The sequence below is a fragment of the Delphinus delphis genome, chromosome 3, assembly GCF_949987515.2.
Source record: "Delphinus delphis chromosome 3, mDelDel1.2, whole genome shotgun sequence".
NCBI classification, from domain to species: domain Eukaryota; kingdom Metazoa; phylum Chordata; class Mammalia; order Artiodactyla; family Delphinidae; genus Delphinus; species Delphinus delphis.
In genome coordinates this window covers 166,918,382-166,939,172 of record NC_082685.1, presented here as the reverse complement: position 1 = coordinate 166,939,172, position 20,791 = coordinate 166,918,382, and the positions used below count along the sequence as shown (strand labels likewise).

The following is a 20,791-nucleotide window of genomic DNA, read 5'->3' as shown; positions in this document are numbered from 1 at the left end:
TACTCCTGAGTACCAAAAGATATTTTGTATTATATTGCTTACTGTAAATGATGTTTTAAAAATTATGAATTTCTACTCTTTTGTTGATGATGTAAAAGAATATAATTTTGGATATTATTTTATAGCTACACAACTTATCATATCCTTTTTATTACTGGTAACTGAAATGCAGATTCTTTCAGGTTCTCTACATAGACAATCATATCATCTACAAATAATGAGAGTTTTATTTCCTTTTGTCCAATCCTAAGGCATTTCATTTCTTTTTCTTGTATTATTGTACTGGCTAGAAACTCTAATGTGTTATTGACAGAACTTGTGATTGAGGGTATCCTTACCCTTTTTCCTAGTTTTAAATAGAATTCCTTCATAGTTTATCCACTTAGGATCATGTTGGTTACAGATTTTTATAGATATCCTTTGAGATTCCCTTTTGTTCTAATTTATAAAAAAAGTTTAAACGTGATTGGGTGTTGAGTTTTACCAAATTGAGATAATTATAGGATTTTTTGTTGTTTTTTAATGTCAAAGTAATGGATAATAATTTTCTATTATTGAACAATTTTTATATTCCTGATACAAACACAGTTTTTATGATATCTCTTATAAAATGTTGGATATGAAGTACTAACATTTTGTTTAAGATTTTTGCAAGCATATTCTTTGGTGAAACGAGTTTGGAATTTTTCTTTATCAAATTGTCATTTTTCTTTTATAAGTTTTTCTGGTCTTATAAAATAAGTCACGGAATAGGCCTTCATTTTTAGTTTTCTAAAAGTTTTCATTATGTTAGAGTTGATAGAATTTGCTTAGAAAACCACATGGGTTTGTTGCTTTCTTTGTAGAGAGATTTTTAAAATTTCTGCTTCAGTATCTTTGATAGTAATAGGATTATAGTATTTCTAACTTTACTTCTCAAGTCAGTTTCAATAAGACTTTTCTAGGAATCTTTGCATTTTGTCCCAGTTCTCAAGTTTAATGGCATGTATGTGATAATACTGTTCTCATTTTTACACTTTACATATACTATATCTTCGGGTTTTATTTATAGTGTTATTTTTAGGTGCTTTCTTTTTTTACTTAATCTCATCAGATGTATGTTTTGTCTTAACATACATTAAGACAAAACATTTGCATTTTTGCTTTCTATCTTTGTTACCTCTTGTGTCAATCAGAACATATTAGAATATGCTATGGAAACAAACAACTCCAAAATCTTAATAGCTTAACACAGTAAAGGTTTATATTTTGTTCAGGCTGCACAGTAAATTTGAGTCAGCAGAGGAATTCTCTCACACCAGTCACTCAGAGATTTAGAATGAAGGAAGTTGCATCCCACAGTATCCTTCTTTCCTTGATTGCTACACTAGGGAGGAAAAGAGTGCTTCACTCTCTGGCAATTGACATCTTCCACATGGAAGTGACACATCACTTTTATTCATTTTTCATTGACCAAGTAAGTATCCTAGTTATCTTTTGCTGCATAAAACCCCCCAGAAAACTTAGCGGTTGAAAACATCAACATCATTTATTTTCCTCCTGAAGCAGCAACTTGGGCAGGTTTGGCAATGGCAGCTCATCCCTGCTCCATGTGTCAATTGGGATGGCTTAAAGGCTGAGAACTGGAGTCCTTAGAGGCTTACTCACTTACATGTGTAGTGGTCATTGCTGGCTGGTAGCTGAAACTCAACTGGGACTGTTGGCTGAAACACCTTCACATGCCTCTCCACATGGTTACTTGACTTCTTCACAGTATAGTTGCTGGGTTCCAAGAATGACCATCCTCTAAGAATCAAGTAGAAGTGCATCGCATCCTTATAATCCTGTCTCTGAAGTCAGATAACACCACTTCCATCATGGTCACAAAGAACTGCCCAGGTTCAGTTGAGGAGGGCATAGAACCTCACTTGATGAGAGGAGTGCCAGTCACATATGGGTTGGGATATATTATGGCCCCCATTCGTGGGAAATACAGTCTACCACAGTACCTTATATAGCACATCAAATTCCCATATGCCTACAAGGAGGATGCATCAGTTAGCTTGTTCTGCGTAACAAACCGCCTCCAGAATTAACAGATTGGAATAACTATTTTATTTAGCTCACAATTCTGTGGGTCATCTCTTCGTTCTAGCTATTCAATTGATCTCTGCTGGTCTATCTCTTGTTTGTGTGGTCAGCTGGCAGCTGGTGTGTCATTTGGTAGCTGGATCATCTAAGGCGTCCTCAATGACATATGAGGCCAGTTGGCAGGCTGTCAGCCAGGGATGTTGGGTAGGGTGACAGAGTCACTGGGCTCGTTTAGCAAACTAGCCTGAGCGACTTTGCATGTAGGGTTCTAAAGATCAACGAGGAAGAGGGCAAGCCCCAATACCTAAGTATTTTCACGTCTTTGTTTCATGCAACTGTTGTCAAATTGTCCAAAGAGAGTCACGTGGCCAGGGCCAGAGTCAGTGTAGGAGAGAATTACATAAGGGCTTGGATATAGGGAAGGGAATTAGTGCAGCCAGTTTTGCTGACAAAACCATAACCATAACAGAGAGGTGAACTAGAATGTTTAACAGGGCTATTACTACCACGGTGCACCTACCTGGTCACCAGACATTTAGTTTACTCCTTCCTTAAGAAAATACGTACATCCCTTTCTCAAGAGAGACCACTCCAATGTCCCATCCACTAATGGCAAGAAGCTCAGAGTCTAGGATCTGTGAATGAAGGGCACTCGTTTGTTCAAAGGGAATGCTGAGCAGTCATTTCCCATGAAGCCTGAATGTGGCTTCTTTTTTTTTAAATTTTAATTTTGTTGGAGTATAGCTGATTTATAATGTTGTGTTAGTTTCAGGTATACAGCAAAGTAATTCAGATATATATATATATATATATATATATATATATATTCATTCTTTTTTAGATTCTTTTCTTATATAGGTTATTACAGAATATTGAGTAGAGTTCCCTGTGCTATGCAGTAGGTCCTTGTTGGTTATCTATCTTATATATGGTGGTGTATGTGTATTCATCCCAAACTCCTGATTTATCCCTCCTGTGGCTTCTTTTGATCTGGAGACCTGTGGACTAAGAAGATGTTATCAGCCATCTACTCAGCCACCCAGTGCACAAAGGATAGCCACAAAACTCTCCCATTATCCCAAGGGAAGAATGACACACATTCATTAATCTCTGGTCATACCAATTATAAATTCCCCTGGGCAGACAGTTTGAGGGTCCCTGGCCCTGGGGATGGGGATTGCTTCTTCATTAGATCCAGACTCTTGTCCTGGAAATAGACCCCTGTCTATTATTTCCTGTGACATCTGAACCCTCCACTGGGGAGGTTCTTCCTTATTGGCCATCATTTTGACCACAGCTGGATTGATTTTTGGGAAATATTTCCTTCTTGGGGACTGAGCAATTTTCTCCACCTCTTTCTTGCCATAGATAGAGAACCCCAAATTTCCTTTGTTTAGAACAGCAAAAGTTCACATTGGCATTTCTTTTGGAAACACAGATCTTTCAAAACTTCTTTGAATTCTTCTCTGTTTAATTTCACTCATCTCCCGGTGTCAAAGGTCATGTTCTTTTCAAGACATACTTCTGTGATTTGCTATATTTCTCTGCCTTTTCGCTCCATCTATCTCTCAGTCTTTCTCTCGCTCCCTCTCTCTATGTCTGTGCATGCTTTGAGCCCGTTTGGGAAACACAATTTGTGGTTCTCTTTTCCCTGCGCCTTTTTGTTCAGTTGAAAGAATTTGCTGGCACCATACTTTTAGTTGGGCTTTAGTCTGAAGCACCTTAATCCATTCCGTCTTCAATAGTAGTTTTTTTTTTTTTTTTCTGCACATGGCTGGGTTTTAATCACTCTAGCACCCAAGTTCTGTCATTTACTGGTTCAGACTGAGAAGCATTTTCCTCTTCCTCTGACAAATCCATAGAATTCTGCCTCCCTTTCATCCCTCCTTACAACCAATCAGTTATTTTCTGAGCTTGTATTTTTCTTGTACCTTAACAAGTGCAGTGAGCAGCAACCCACCCACACTTGTAACATTGTGTTTGATGGCCCTTTCTAGAGTAGGGGTCAAACAAACTCTGGCCTGGGACCAAATCTGACCCACTGCCTAATTTTTCAAATAAAGTTTTATTGGAATATAGCCTGACCATTCATTTGCCTATGATCTATGACTGTGTTTAAGGTACAGCAGGCTGTGTTTAGTGTGACAGAGACCTTATAGCCAGTGAAGCCTAAAACATTTATGATCTGGCTCTTACAAAGAAGCTCGCTGAGCCCTGCTGTAGACTTACAATTCTATTAGAGCATCTTTTGCCTTCCAGGACAGGAATATATTCTGACCAAATGTTGGACCATTGCGTAGCTTGGGTTGCTACTTTTCAGTCTCTGATAATAGTTTCGTTGCTGCTTCTGCCACCTAGCAGCTATCAATGCTGTATATTTTAGGTTTGGGGCAGCACTGTATTTCAGGTACCAATTTTTGTATCAGCAAAGATGTTATAGGTTGTGACGGGTTAATAAACCTCCCACACCACGGGTTAATAAACCTCCCACACCAGAGGGTTACTTCTTGCATACACGTCCTGGCCAGTGTGGGCCAGGAGGGAGCTTTTGCTCATCTGGGCTGGGCTGTAGGTGTCCTCCTCATGACAGACGCTTCTGTAATCATTGTACCATGGAGAGAAAGTGCTGTGAGACCTCTCACTGGCATTTACAGGCCTCTGCCCAGGAGAGAAACACTTCGCTTCTGTCCACATTATTTTGGCCAAAGCATGGCTACTTGGAACTTCAAAGGAGGTCAGAAAGTACACCCAGAAGGAACCCAGAAGAAGGAAATAGGGAATATTTTGGAAAGTCCCTGACCACCGCATCTTCTTTCTACTTTCTTTGGGTTTCATTCTTTTCCACATTTCTGAAGTGGGATCTTTAATTCACCAGTTTTCAGCTTCCTTTCTTATTATGGAGCTTGGCAGCAACAGGGAGCATTGAGATCAGCAGAGAGTCACTAGGTCAATCAGGACGTGCAGGGATGTGCACCCGCCGAAGGGAGCCCTTTCAGGAAGGAATGTAGTGGGAAGCCTGGTCCGGCTGCTTTGGTCAGAGTGCTGCACGTGGGGCAGGGCAGAGCCGGGCAGGCTGGGCCCCTCCAGGCTTCTCCACACGTGTCTCATCCACATCTGACCCTGCACATCGCCCTTCCTGGGGCTGCTTGGCTTCCACCTCCCAAATCTTGTGCAGGCACCCGCGAGGGCCAGCTCTCACCTGGGAGCATTCCAGGAAGGGGATTCTGGTGGGGACTTGCTCCACTTTCCCATCCCAATTCTGGCACAAATTCCTCTTCTGTTCAACTCTAACCAAGAGCCATGGAGGGAAAGGGGCTCTAAGAAATGTGACTCCCAGCAAAGCCAAATTGACAGTAGGACAATTCAGCTCAACTTGTAAGATGAACAGTTTCCCTCTGAGCACCACTTTTACTGCACAACACAAGTTTGCTCTTGGGAAGACTTTCAAAATTTTTCGCAATTATTTTGCATTTTACGTTTAGATCTATGATCCATTTTGAGTTGATTTTTGTGAAAGGTGTAAAGTATGTATCTAGATTCATATTTTCGTGTGGGTATCTATTTAGTTGTTCTATCCTTTCTCCATTTAATTGTCTTTGCGCCTTGGTCAACATCAGTTGACTACATTAATGTGGGTCTTTCCAGTCCGTTGATCTGTTTGTCTCTTCTGCATTACCACTCTGTCCTGATTACGGTTGCTTTGTACTAAGTCTTGAAATCAGGCAGTGTGGGTCCTCCAACTTTGTTCTTCTCCTTCAACATCGTGTTGGCTATCCTGAGGCTTTTGCCTCTTCGTTTAAACTTTAGAATTAGTGTGTTGATATCTAAAATTAACTTGCTGTGATTTCGATTGCCATTGCATTGAATCTATAGATTAATTTGGAAAGAACTGACATCTTGACAATACTGTCTTCCTATTTATGTACACGGAATATCTTCCTATTTATTTACATGGAATATTTATTGAGATCATCTTTGATTTATTTTATCATAGTTTTATAGAATATTTTTGTTAGAATTTTTATTTATTCCTTTCACACCTCATGGTAAAATGGAGTATGACTATGTATGTGGGAAAGAATGAAAAAATATATTTTCTATCACGTATCACACACACACAACACACACATATACATTATGTGACACATATACTTAAAAGCAAATGTGTATCATAGCTAAAGGCTGATTTCTTTTTGCCCAGTGACAACCCTTCAGATTAATTTGTGGTAATCAAATATATAATCATTTAGAATGGAAAATTGGCATCATTTCAATAAGGAATAGTCAGACTAGCATTGGTGGAAAGTACTCAGATATTCAGGAAAGAGGGAGTGATGGTCACCACGATAATAATCTCATTTATGGTGCACCAGTGATGTACTCAACCCTGCCAGCCATGCAGTGTCTGTAGTTCTGTTCATGTGAGGAAACAGGGACTTAGGGAGGCCCCGTGCTCACTCCGAGTTACAGTTAGTGATGGAAATTGGTTTCTACCTTCAGTCTGTCGGACTTCAAAGCACTTCACTAAAATATCCTTTTTATAGAAAAGTATTTTACATTAGACTGTCCTTTACCATCTAAAAGAAGAACAGTACTGTTTGACAAAAAATGAAAAATACACGTGGAAAAGAATGAACATACAGATAATCTGTTGCTCCATGGAAAAGCCTCCAAGAAGCAAAGCAGTTGTCACATGATAAATAAAAACGATGGGTGTTTAGGAGGCTTGGCAATTAGAAGCGATCCCAAATTACCCCAAAACGCACTGAACAGGAAAGGATGAAACGGTCCAGGAGAGATAGGAGCCCATTATCATGATAGTAGGTAATACCATGCTCAAGGTCTCTTTTAAAGGCATTTTAGCCCATTTTATTTTAGTTTGCATTGTATGGTAAATTTAGTTTGCATTGTATGGTAAATTTAAAAAGTCTTTTTAAAGATATGTCTTAAAGGCATTTTCACACATTTTAGTACTAATAAAAACATTTTAGTACATTTCATTTAGTTTACATAACATGGTAAATTTTTTTTTCCACGAAGGGAGGAGGGGTGAGGATATATAAACATATTTAATTTAGATTGACAATGTTTTCACTGTTTTTGTTCACTTTATTTTGAGCTACTCTATTTGTTTTATACTCTGAATTTTGAAAACTCAACTAGCTCCTAAGGAAGCAGCCATGGGGGAGCTGCAGTGGCTTCATTCATCTTCCTGTCCACTGGGGCCAGAATAAAGGACGGGGGAGGCCCGTGTACTTCAAGGTCTGAGGGCGTTCCACTGTTTCATTTATTCATTAGCCTTAAGAAAAACGCATGATTCAGATGCAGGGTTAGGAAAGAATGTGGTTTATAAGCTTATACATTCTTAATGAATACTGTTCTGTTTTCTTTCCTTGACAACCTTATAAAAGATTCTGTTTAGTGGAGAAGTCCATATTAAGGTGTTTGGAGTTAGACTTCAAAAGGCAAATGCAGAGTAAATTGGTGGCTGTTCTCTTTCTGGAAGAGCCCAGATTCTTCAGTGGGCTCAGGTTCTGCAATGGTCAGGGCCACTGGCCTCATGAGCAGTGGCTGACCGTCTTAAGCCGTGGGCCATCTGGGAATCTGGTCCCCCCAACCGAGGCTGGGGACGCTGCTTGAAGCTGAGATTCCTTCTCTGGTGTGTGGGATGGACCAGGGAATGCCGCGCATCTGGTGAGCAGGGGTGCCAGCCCCTCAGATCAGATTACAATGGAGAGACTTAGGGCCTTTGTCCGCCCCCTCCTCCCTAAAAGTATATTCACAGTCGTAGTTTATGCTGGGTTAGCATGGAGATGTATGTAATCTTTGAGCTTAGAATCTTGGGTTTTTTGGTTGTTATTGTTCTGATTTTGAACGAAATTAAAACATTTCTGTGGGCCCGTAAAAATATTAGGGGACCCAGGCTCTGTGTCCTCTGTGCCCAGTGAAGAGGTCACCTGAGGCCCACACTAGTCACTTCTCAGTGATCAAGACGCTGATAGTTAAAAAAAAAAAGAAAAAATATGCCATAGAGACTCCAATATTTAAAACCAAAACCCCTGTATCAAGTCTTATTACATAATGTACCCAGCTCAGTAAGGCATTGGGTCTTCAACTGATTACCGTTGGATCTTTTAAAAAGAGAAGCACAGGAAAAGCTCCTACAGGTAGAGTACTTTGTCCCCCTCTTCCTGGAAGGACTCACAATCACAGACTTTCTGTTCCTTTAGCTACTAATTTTCACTAGACAGTCACGCATATTTTCATACCATTTTCAGTCTTTCTGGAGAAATCAGAGCCAATAAAGTCACTGATTGTTTCTCCCTTACTGGGTTAATGAAGTAAGTGAAAAGCCACACCAGGAAAACAGCTGTCCTGGTTGTTTACTGGTTAGCTTTCTGTCCACAGCTCAGTTAACTTCATTTGGGAAGGTTTAAAATAAAATCGGTTTTCACGGCTCCATGTGTGTAGCAATTGTGGTCTCAAATTTGATGTCTTCAGAAGACAGGCTGTCGGGTCCCTGTGTACCTCGGCCCATGGTGCCTACGTGCTGGGGAGCACTGGTGGTTACCTGACACCTTTTTGCAACGATTGGAACACGTGTGTGAGGGTAAGAGTACAATTAGGCACTTAATTGTGGCCAAAAATAGCAATGGCGGGAGATTATAAGAACATCCCTTTGGATCCTTCTGTTTCCTGGCTGTTGTGGAAACAGATTCCTTTGGCCCCTCAAGGACTGGCCGCACCTGGTCTAGTGGATCATCTCTGCACAAGCAGGGTGCGGAGCTCTGCTGCAGGGGTCTGCAGGAAAAGACCGCCCCCAGCTCCCTGGGCTGGAGCCCTGGCTCTCTCCCCATCAGCTCCACAACCCTGGCACCTTCTTTCCGTTCAGGGCCGTGCGTCTCCTCAGCTGTAGAGCAGTGCAGGCACCAGCGCCCACCACCCCCATAGGGCTGTTGTGTTAAAAGCTTAATGTACCTGAGTGTTTAGCACAAAAATGTAGACATGAGTATTTGCTGTGATGGCCTTTTTTCCGGGTATCACTTGACGCAAATAATTGGGAGAGAGAGGAAGGGGAAATGAAGGCACTGAGGCTGGGCCTGGGTCCCTTTTCTGTCTGCTGGGTGTCACCTGGGCCCCACATGGTGGTTTGGCTGCTCTGCTTCGCTTCCCGCTCTCCCTGTGGTTATGGCCTGATATCTGAAGGGGGCATGGGGGGGCATCTCCAGGGTGAAGTTAGAGATGCTCGGGGCACGGAGTGAACCCTGTACCAACCAGAAAAGGTGAAGGCTTCCCCAGGCTCTGGTATTTGAAAGACCCACCCCGTACTTGCCAGATTGTACTGTAACTTTTAATATGCTAAAACCTCAGTGGAAGTTCTTAGGGCCGCGGCCATATGGGTGTTTGATTGAAACTCCTTTGAGTATTTCAACAACTAAATATATGGGGTGAGGATCAAATATCTTAAACGGTGTTCCATCCCATAGTGTGTGCTGTTCAGAGCAAGGTTCCAGCATCATGTTTGGAGAAGCTAAAGCCTAAATCCAGGCTTGGATAATCAAAGGAAGTATGATGTCTATTACATTGTGTGAAATTGTATAGAATTGTAATGGTGTGCCTTTTAGGGGGTGTGTGACTAGAAAGAGATAAATAGAAAATACGTATTAGTGTGCAAATGTGGATTTTTAAAAAATGCATTAGTAAGAGGCCAATAATAAATGTCCATTTTCTTTTTGCTACTGGAGCCCAAGAGAGGTGGTGAAGGAAACTAGCAAACTGACACCTTCTTCTAAGTATTTCCCGCTCTCTCATCTTCTAGACCCTTTTCTATTAACCTATGTTCCCGTTAAAACATTAATTGCATAATTAACATAAAAGAAACACTTCTTCCTTGAGAGCCTGAGATAGTTTTTAGGTTTTATTTAAATAAAACATTTCAAATCCATTTGGAGGCCTTAATTTCCTACAGTTGGGGTATTTCTGATCCTCTGGTGCAGGCAGTGAAGTTGGTTGTCTTATTTTATCTGTACCTTCTGTGTTCTTGCATTCACTTTTGAATGAAATCCATTTCTCCATTTACCAGGGAAACTTTGAATTTGATGGCATGGCTGTTTTGCATTATTTAAATATCCAATACTGGGTTATTTATATAGAAAAAATATGGTTATTTAATAAGAAGCTTAAATTTTCAAAAGTTCCAACTGTTTTACTTCTGAAATCACTTTTAAAACCTGATATATTTTGACACTGATTAACATTGATAACATCTTGATAACCAGTCATGGGTACCACGGGTTTTCTAAATTGTACCTTTGCAATATTCTTTTTCTCTCCTTAGGAAGTTGAAGACCACGTGGCATTTTTAATAACAGTTCCAACTGCCCTGGCGATTTTCTTTGCTATCTTCATCCTCGTGTGCATCGAGTCCGTGTTTAAGAGGCTGCTCCGCCTTTTCTCCTTGGTGATATGGATTTGTCTCGTGGCCATGGGCTACTTGTTCATGTGTTTTGGAGGTACCGTCTCTCCCTGGGACCAGGTAAGGTGTTGAAATGCTCTTTGTGTTTGTTTTTCTGTGCTTTGATCTGTAACATACCAAGTTCTGTCAACTTGGCCCTAAACTGTAAACAGGAGACCAATAGCTGAGAAGGAAGTCTTCTGAAACAGCTGTCTCAGGCATGTCCCCATAATGAAGTCACTCAGCACCCGTTTGAACTCCTCAGACCTGCTGGCCATTGGGCTGCTGCCTGGGCTCACCTGGTCACGTGTTTCTTCTGATGGCTAAGTCTGCGTTTACACCTCTCACCACTTGGTCTTGGTAGCTCCATTCTCCTCTAACCCCTGAGTTTCCCATTATTCTGGAATCCCTCTGGGACTGGAGCCTCACTTTGTGCCTCTAAGTCTTCAAAGACTGGTCATTGCCCTTGAACTCTTTCTCAGTGACTGGATCTCCCTTCTTACAGACAGATGGCTGTGATACTGACTTTGTATCAACGTGATAACGTCATAGCAATAGGGAGACCCATAGTTCTTCATGTTGAAACTGGGGAGGCTCTTGACTTAGAAAATGGCTATGTCTGGAGGATGTTAGATCTTTAGGAGAATGTAGTCTAATGGGCTTTTCCCCGTGTACTGCTGCCACAAGGCTGTAGCCTGCTGACTGCTCGATCAAGTGCTGGGTCGTCCAGGGCACAGATGTGGGCCGCAGATGGCGGTGTGCTAGTTACTAGCTTCAAGTTTGTGATGGAAGTCAAGGGGTTCTGTCACCCTCCAGGGAGAGATGAAACTGAGCACCAAGGGCTGTCCCTGAGTTGGTGGCGACTCAAGAGCCTGGGGTAGGAGAGGAACAGGAACCACAGATGGATAGAGGAGAGGTCATTAGGACATGAGGCCCAGGGAGGGTGAATTGCTGTGGAGGCCAACGGAGAAGAGAGATTCAAGATGGGAACGCACAAAAGGGTTGACGTGCCTGAGCTGAGAGAGCGCTGGGTGAGCCCAAGGATGAGGTTTCCAGAGAATTCTGTCCCGTGACCTCAGCCAAACCATCATCCTCTTTGGGCCTCGGTTTCTTCTGCAAAGGAAGAGGCTGGACGAAGTGAACTCAGGTTGGTCCCTCTGGCTCTAAAGGATGCTGTGATGGTGAGCACAGGTGGAAACAGTGCCTTTCCTCTCCTGCAGCTCCCCGAAGAGGCCCCAGTGCTCAGGGAAGCTCCCCTGGCCGTCTCCTCATGCCCCCGTTCAAGCCTCTTGCAGGGCTGGGCACCCCCCACCCCTGTCTCCACGCTCCGGCCAGCTCCTTCCCCGCCTCTGCTCCCCGCTTTGTCCTTCACACGCCCTCACCCAGCTGCCATTGACGGCACGCGTGGCCCGAGGTCCCTCCGCCTTCACACCAGTGCACGTGGACAGAAACAGAAAACCGGTTAAGAGCGTCATTTGCTTTCTGTGGCGTGGACCCAGTGGCCTCTCCTAGCACCAGTGCCACCTTGTTTTAACAAAATAGTTTTAGAAGAAGCCTTACTATCTGGAACGGCAGTTTCCTTTTGTTCAGAATCCTCTGAGCTTACTTTTCCATGTGAATTACGGAATCGGTTTGTCATGTTCAGTGAAAGCTCTACTGTTACTTTCATTAACCTCATCGGGCCCCTTCCCAGAGCAGCCTCCCCAGATGTCCAGCTGACACCCCACCGGGCCACCCCCTATCTTTCTTGTTTTTCTGTAGCACTCATGATGATCTACAGCACCTCAGAGCTCGTGACATACCCCTCTCTTTGTTAATCAACTGTCTCCCCTGCAAGAATATAAGCTCCTTCCGGGGTCCGGGGGTGGATGTGACCATCATCGGCTGTTGTGTCTTCGCACCCCTGAGCATTCTCTGCCGCCAGTAGGAGCACGCAGAGCTGCTTGTGCAGTGCTCTCCTTAGTGGATGACTGTAGTTTTTCACTTTCAGATTTGTTGTTGTTGGATTTGTGTGTGCGTGTGTATCCACTTGTTCCGTTTTCACTTATCTGTTGGTTTTATAACATACACTTTGGTTTTATTGCTGCTCTCTGCCCGCTTGGACGCGATCTCTCTAAGCATCTTAAACATACCTATCTCACAGTCATTTTACTTCCATTTTTTCTGATTGATTCCCCAGGTGTTGAGTTGGTTGGCTCAGTTTCTTGGCATCAGCTTTGACGTTGTTGTTTCTGACTTTAAGTTGAGCTGGGGGTCTTCACCCCCCCATCCGTGATCCCACCCTAACCCTCATGCCGCCGAGGCCCTGGGCAGAGAGAGCTCCTGCGTGGAGCCTCAGCCCCGTTGATGTGGCAGGTGGCCTGGGCAGGCTTGTAGGAGCACAGCTGTGTGTGCCTGGAGCCCAGAAAAGGCCACAGTCGGGCTCGGCGCTTGCGGCTATTTCTGGCCACTGTTTCTAAGCCGGGGGCTTGGCCAGGGTGCACGCCTCATGCTGGAGGGCTGCTCACACCTCTTGCCGGAAGAGGGGCGCTTTGGGCCCTGTGCCTCCACTGGAACTTGAAATCCTGCCCAGAACTCCCGGCTACCCCTGCCCCTTCAGCAGGGGACTTGAAATGTAGTTATTCTGCCAGATTGACCCCAGGTTTACTCTCTGGCGTCTTTTGGTATCAGCGCCACAGATGCAGGCCCCTCACTGAACGCTGACCTTCCAGAAGTGTTAGAATAGGCTCAGTGCGCTTGAGGAAGTCAGCTCAAGGAATGGTTCCCACTAGAAGGTGTTTCCGTGAACAGTATTATTATGAGGGGATGCAGGAGACCACCTGCTGCACTGACGGGGACAGTCCACACAGGGCCCCTCACCGCTGACGCCAAGGGCAAGTTCAGGGGTCCCAAGGCCACCCTGAGACTTAATCGCTTGCTAGAAGGACTCACAGAACTCACTGAAAGCTGTAATACTCCTGGTTATGGTCTCTTACAAAGAAAGAAGGCAGATTAGCATCAGCCAGGGGACGTATTCAGGAGAACTGCCCGTTCTAAAGCCTCCATGGTTCCCTCCATGGGGAGTCACAGGACAGCCCTGCCCTCCTGGCTACAACACGTAGCGCTGTGCATGGGGAATACCGCCTGCCTGCGAGGGTTAGCAGAGCCTTGTGTGTCCGGGGTTTTGACGGGGACTCCTCACGTGCTGCCTGCGTGGCTGACTGTCGGTCTCAGCCTCTCTGTAGACAGAGCTGACACTGCGTGGCCCTGAGCGTCCTTCGTGAATCGCATTTGGACAGTCTGCTGGCCAAAGCCCCCAGGCAAACAGAGTCCTATCAGGTGGAGCATTCCTGGGGCCTGGAGCTCCCCTCCCAGGAGCCCAGGGCAAAGGCAGAGCTGTCTCTGGGTGAGGCTGGTTCTCCCCTGCACAGGTGGGTCGAGTGTAGATCTCGGCCGTCAACAGCTCCAGTGCAGAACCCAGAATAGAAACAGCCGGTGCGGGCGTCGTCTGGACGGTGCCACCCCTGTTCTGGGTGCTTCCCTTACACAAACCCATCCAATACTCGCGTAGCTCCGTGGGGTGGGCGCCATCATACCCAGGCTCCCCAAGGGCCCAGGCTTCCACACCACGGGTACCTTGCTCCCGGCCGGGCTGCAGGTGAGCAGGACAGGAGATTTGAACTCGGGGGTCTGATTCCAGAGGCCACTCTGATCCGTGATACCGTGGTTCTCAAGAGGGAGCGATTTCACCCCCAGGGGACGTTCGTCCCTGTCTGGAAACGTCTTTGATTGTCACAGCCTGGTTGGGGGTCATCTAGTGAGTAGAAGCCATAGATGCTGCTCAACGTGCTACAGACACCCTACAATGCACAGGTCAGCAGCGTCACCAAGAATTATCCATCCTCAGATGTCTGGAGTGCTGAGTCTGAGAAGCTCTGTATTTTAAGATGCTGCCCCTCAATGTTGTCTGTTAAATTTAGACCCAGTTCTCAAAGCCTCAGTAAGTGGAACTGTAGAGGTGCCAGGGCACGACTTAAGAGTGATGGTTCCGTTTTGATCAGGCAAAGATGAGTGATTTCACAGCGTGTATCCTGGAGAAAGTACCCTCAAGTGACAGGGTGGCAGCTTTGAGATTGGTCACCCGTGGGGTTAGGAAGGGGTCACTGGGGAAATAAGGAAAACACGGAAGACGAAACTTCAGTGCCTTTGCCCTCACAGCCCTGACTGCGTGTGGAGGCCTCTCATCTTAATTCAGCTCAAGACGCCCCCAGCTTGGAGTCCCCTCCTACCCTGCGCTGCCAGCATCCCAACCCAGCTGACATTTGTTCCACACAGCTGCCTCCTGGACAAAAAGTATTTAAAAATGATATTTTATTGATGGTTCCAAACATTCAGAGGGAAACTGGGTGATAAATTGCAGAGTCTGGGTCTCCAGCTGTTACAGTGGCAGCGTCTGCATTTTGCAGGGAAATTCTCTGCCTGCTTCTGGCTCCGGCTGACTTGCTGAAATGCCCGCCATGTGCTGTGACGAGCTCCCCATTGATCAACGGTAGAGGGGCTGTTGATGCACCTTATCTTCTTTTTCTGAATGTTTGAAAATACTTGAATGATTTTGAACTCAGCAGAGGAGGATTCAAGGTGTCTGTTTCCTCTGTTCTGTTAGGTAAAGGAAATGGGATAATTTTTATTTTTTTAAGACACCAGCGGCACTGTGTCTGGGGCCCATAGTCCCCTCTTCTGCACGTGCCCGGGCCACCACACGACATGACGGTGCTTCCTGTCTGAGGGCCTCTGGAACGCAGGGCCTTCCTGATAGGTAAGTCCTGTTGAAAGAGGCTTAATGGAGGTTGACAAATAGTGTCTCCCAGCTCTGGAGCCCGACATCTGAAATCAAGATGTGGGCAGGGCCATACTCCCCCTGAAGGCTCCAGGGCAGGACCCTTCCCTGCATCTTCCAGCCTCATGTGGCTGCCGGTAACCTTGTGTTCCATGGATTGTAGACACACCTCTGCAACGTCCGTCATCACGTGGCACTTTTCTCCCTGTGTCTCTTCGCTTCTTATGAGGACACCCATCAGACTGGACTTAGGGAACCCCAATGATTTCTTCTTAACTTGACCATGTTTGCAAAGGCCCTGGTTTTAAATAAGGTCACATCACAGGTACTGGGAGTTAGGATTTGAACACATCTTTGTGGGGGCGGGGGACACTATTCACCTCATGACAGATGTTATTTCACGGGAAGACAGTGTTGCCTAAGAGGATGCTGTCCTGTTGCAGGAAACCAGTCCCATCTCAGGGCCTCTGTGATTCTGATATTTCCTTCCCCCTCTTAGATATCTGACAGCTGCTCTTGATGTCGACCTTCACTTAAACCACAAATCCACTTGGGGATTAAATGTATGCTGTGGAGGTTTTTGACCCATTTTCAAACCAGTGTCTGGGAATTAGAAACATTCTTGTGTGTGAATAGCCTGCTGAAATCAACAGAACAGAAAGAGAAAATAACCTGGTGATTGATCCCATTGCCTTGTGAACAAGCAGAGCATCATAAACGAACGTTTGCACATTAGGTTGGTTTACTCTGCCAGTCCGAATAATGAAGGTGCTTCTTTGGGGTTTCTACCTGAGTGACACGATGACACTTTTCTTGCCTGATACATTTCTGTAATGTCTTTGGTTCACTTAGTGCAGCCTAAACATTTAGGTGATGTTTTAATTTATGACTTTCTATCAAGACAAATCCATTCCATCTCAGCTGAAAACCCCTGACTTAGGTCCTTCCCTCTGAGATGAGAAGACGTTGAGAAGGTGGCAGGCCAGGAAGGCAGTCGCCTACGATGGCTGATGTTAGCCTGTAGCCACTGGGTTGGCCAAGTGAGGACCAGAGAGTGAGTCGTATTTGCATTTGATTCCAGAGTTCTGCTTCCCTTGTATTAAGAGACCACTGACTAGAGTTAAATAAAAACTTCCATTTCTGACAACCCCATTTCCGCCTTGGCAGGGAGACCAGGCTGCAGTTACTGTATAGATCTGTTAAATTACCAATGTGAAAGGCTAACATTTTGCTCCAGGAAGAAGAGACTTTCTGTGCCCTATTACCTGAAAGGATGCCAGACATTCACCATGTACCTATGTGTGTTTTCCTACAAAAATAGGACGTCAGTGTTCAAACATCTTTTTTTTAAATTGAAAATGGGTGAGAATGAAAGAAAAGCAAGGCCTCTCATAGGTTTTGAAATGGCACAGATTTCAAAGTGCAGTCACTTGGAGAGCTGTTAAAGAATGTATTTACCCCTGGAAGAACCTAGTAGCCTATGAATGAGAGGAGAAATCCAGCCTGTTCCTAAGTATCCAAGAAAGCCATCTCTGTGTGCTTTTGTGTGCCAAGGTTGATTTCTTAGGGGACATTTTGGACTTAATATGAAGAAGAACGTATCTGAGAAAAGTTAAAAGTAATATAAAAATTATTTCATTTAACAACAAAGGTGTAGGGTTTTTTTAACCCCCCCCCTTTTTTTAATAATGGCAAGGAATGTACTGATGAAATGTGAATTTTAAGGAAGTGCAGCACAGCTGGACACAGCTCCAAGTGAAGTTATTTTGAGATCCCCACATATTTCTGGCTGTTGAGCACGGAGGTGGCATTGCTGTATTCTCTCTACTGTTCCTTCCCAGCTGGAGTGTTGTGAAAACCACACAGGCTGTGCAGTGGACTGGGGATTTATCACCACCCTCACTGGGGCTTCCCAGCCCTGACCTTGCTTGAAGAGACAAGTCTGCTGTTGTTTCTGGAACAATCTCCGTGTTTCCTCTTCTTTTCTCTCCTCCCGTGCTTTTCTTTAGAGGAGCATGAGCCCTGGTACTTAACATTGGCATCTTCATTAAACTGTTATCTGGCAATGGAAGGGATGCTGCCGTTCTCACCTCTGAGCTTTTGCGGTCCTCCCTCCACCCCATGCCCACATCAACATACATTTTAAAGGCTGGGTGGCCGTGGCCATGGCTCACGGACCCAGCCTCTCCACGGCATGTGGGATCTTCCCGGACTGGGGCACGAACCCGTGTCCCCTGCATCGGCAGGCGGACCCTCAACCACTGTGCCATCAGGGAAGCCCTCGGAGGCATTTTTGTTTGCTGCTCTGTTCCCAGTGTGCAGCACAGTGTCACATACATGGGGATCACAATGCAAATACTTGAGGAACTAACTGAACAAGTGCACGCGTGACATATCTGTCTGCTCGTTCCCTCATCCTGTAAGGAGAGAAGACACTTCCGCGGTCCTGGTTCTTCCCTGCTCCGGGCACCGTTCAATTACTTTACATACATGCCTTCCTGATCTGTACAACCCTGCGACGTCACTACTATTATTACGTGCAATTTGAAGATGAGAAAACTGAAACCCAGAGAGGTTAAGCAACTTTCCCAAAGTCACACAATTAGGAAGAGAGCCGGAATTTGAACACGACATTCTGGCACTGTGTGTGATCATCACACACCATCTTCCTCTGTGCCTCGGCATTGGTGACTGTGGGGTGTTTCCTGTGGTGCCTCAGCAAATGACAGATTATTATGTGACGAGGAAGGGGGCACCCTGGAGAATTCTGTATTGTTCTGTTACATGTTATTTGGAAAAACTTCATGGGGTGGGAGCTGTTGCTTCAGAGATGCCAAAAAATTGATCGCATCACTGTTCTGAATTGCTAGTGATATTCCCAGTTGGAGGTATTTTCATTCATCAGACGAGTCAGTAAGAGAAACGGGACATTTCGGCCCAAGGAAAAAATGTCTGTGTGTCCATATTAGTCAGCATAATTGTTTGGAAGTCAATGACTGCTTTCATACTGAAATGAACATAACTCCCTTATTAACAGATTCCCTGTAATTACACTTCTTTCTGCTGGTTTTCTCATCTGGGTCTGTCTTAGCATCTGTGTGTGCACCAGTAATCAGTTCCTTTCTTCCCTGTAGGAAAAACCCCTCAGGCTCAAAGGACCATTTTCTGGGATACTGGCTCTTCCAGTAAGGCACTCGTGTCCTAGGGGGTGGCCACCATCATAAGGAAGCTGGTCCTGTGTGTGCAGCAGTCAGGGCCTCTGGGGAAGTCAGTGTGCGGTCAGAAGAAGGAATCATGACCGTAGTCTGGAGTTTGTAGTGTTTTCCTGAAAGAGCTGGAACTTTACAAGGGAGGAGAAATGTTCTGTAGGCTTCCAAAACATCTGTTACTGACTCTGTTTAAATGGAGACATTTTTGATGGTGATTATCTTAGGGCTTCCTGCATCATGTCCCTTGTATTTGCCAAATGATTTTATAAAACGCTGCTTGTCATAGAATTCCAGCTACTTTGGCCTTGAATCTTGGATGCTGTTGTTATATCCAAAGAAACATACTTACGGGAACTGGTGAATAATATAACCTGTGATTGTCCTGTTTGGACTGTGTGTGTGAGTGCAGGGGAGCTGCTGACGTGAAGGGGAGTGAATTCTAGACTCCAGGCTGGAGCAGCAAGTTCTCGGGAAAAAAATACATCCCGAGTTTAAATTATTTCCTATTAAGAGTTGCTAAGCAACGCCTCACTTAGCTTCCCCAGTATTTGGTATTTCAGATTTCCTTTTCTCAGCAGCCACTAACATCATCCTCGCCCAGCAATTTCACAGAGTTGAAAACCCAGAAACTAGAGTTTGGAAAGGCAAAGATGCTGAAATTCTCGAGACAGAAAACCTAGGAAGAGAGAGGAGAGAACTAGAGAGAGAGAGGGAGCTCCGGAGGTTTGTAGAAAGTACCTTGAGTTTCCGCCTGAGCACCGATTCACACACACAGGGGAGAAACCTACCACAGGCCCGAGGAAGGACCTCTGGGAAAGAGCAGAATAGATTAATTCCTGGCACAAGGTCTGGAGAGCAAGCACCAGTGAAAAAGAGTTCCTAATGCAAAGGGAATCAGTTCATCAAGAAGACCTAACAGTTCCAAATCGTTATATGCCTAATAAGAGAGATGCAAAATAGATGATGCAAAAACCCATATCTAGCTCAGAGATTGAAACACCCTATCTCAAAAGCAGGTGGGACAATAAGAAAGAAAATCAATAAGGATATAGGAGATTCACAAAGTGTTACCAAACAAATTGATCTAATTGATGTTTATAGAACTCTCCAGCCAACAATGCAGAATATGTGTTCTTTTAAACACACGTGGAACATTTACCAGGAGGGACCATATTCTTTCTTTTTTTTTTTTTTTTTTAATATCTGTTTTGGAGTATAATTGCTTTACAAAGTTGTGTTAGTTTCTGTTGTACAACAAAGTGAATCAGCCAAATGCATATATATATATCCCTCTCCCCTCCCACCTACCCTATCCCACCCCTCTACGTGGGCACAAAGCACCGAGCTGATCTCCCTTTGCTATGCAGCAGCTTCCCACTAGCCATCCATTTTACATTTGGTAGTGTATATATCAGTGCTACTCTCTCACTTCGTCCCAGCTTCCCCTTCCCCCTCCCCGTGTCCTCAAGTCCATTCTCTACGTCTGCGTCTTTATTCCTGTCCTGCCCCTATGTTCTTCAGAACCATTTTCTTTTTTTTTTTTAGATTCCATATATATGTGTTAGCATACGGTATTTGTTTTTCTCTTTCTGACTTACTTCACTCTGCATGACAGACTCTAGGTCCATCCACTTCATTACAAATAACTCACTTTCGTTCCTTTTTATGGCTGAGTAATATTCCATTGTATATATGTGCCACATCTTCTTTATCCATTCATCTGTTGATGGACATTTAGGTTGGGTCCATGTCCTGGCTATTGTAAATAGAACTGCAATGAACATTGTGGTACATGACTCTTTTTGAATTATGGTTTTCTCAAGGAGATTGCTGGGTCATATGGTAGTTCTATTTTTAGTTTTTTAGGGAACCTTCATACTGTTTTCCATAGTGGCTGTATCAATTTACATTTCCACCAACAGTGCAGGAGGGTAGGGACCATATTCTTGATCCTAAAAGTCTTGCTAAGTTTAAAAAGATTACTTCATACAAAGTGCTCTCTCTGGCCATAACGGACTTAAACTTGAAATCAATAACGTAAAGAAGTTTGGAATATCAATCAATATCTGGAAACTAAACAACCCATTTCTAAATAACTCTGAAGGCCAAGAAGAAATTACAAGGGGAATTGGAAAGTATGTTGAACTGAATGAAATGAAAACATGATGGATCACAGTTTGCAGGGTGCACCTAAAATGGCACTTAGAAATTTGTAGCCTCAAATGTATATAGTACAAAAGA

General features: G+C 44.3%; 1 protein-coding gene across 1 annotated transcript in view; it reads left to right on the top strand.

Annotated features, from left to right (window-relative positions):
- ADCY2 (adenylate cyclase 2) overlaps window positions 1-20,791 on the top strand; it is a 432,035-nt gene that overhangs the window by 8,872 nt on the left and 402,372 nt on the right. The window contains exon 2 of the mRNA XM_060009679.1: window positions 10,409-10,606. Coding sequence (XP_059865662.1) covers window positions 10,409-10,606 — 198 coding nt within the window. The remainder of the gene's footprint in view (window positions 1-10,408; window positions 10,607-20,791) is intronic.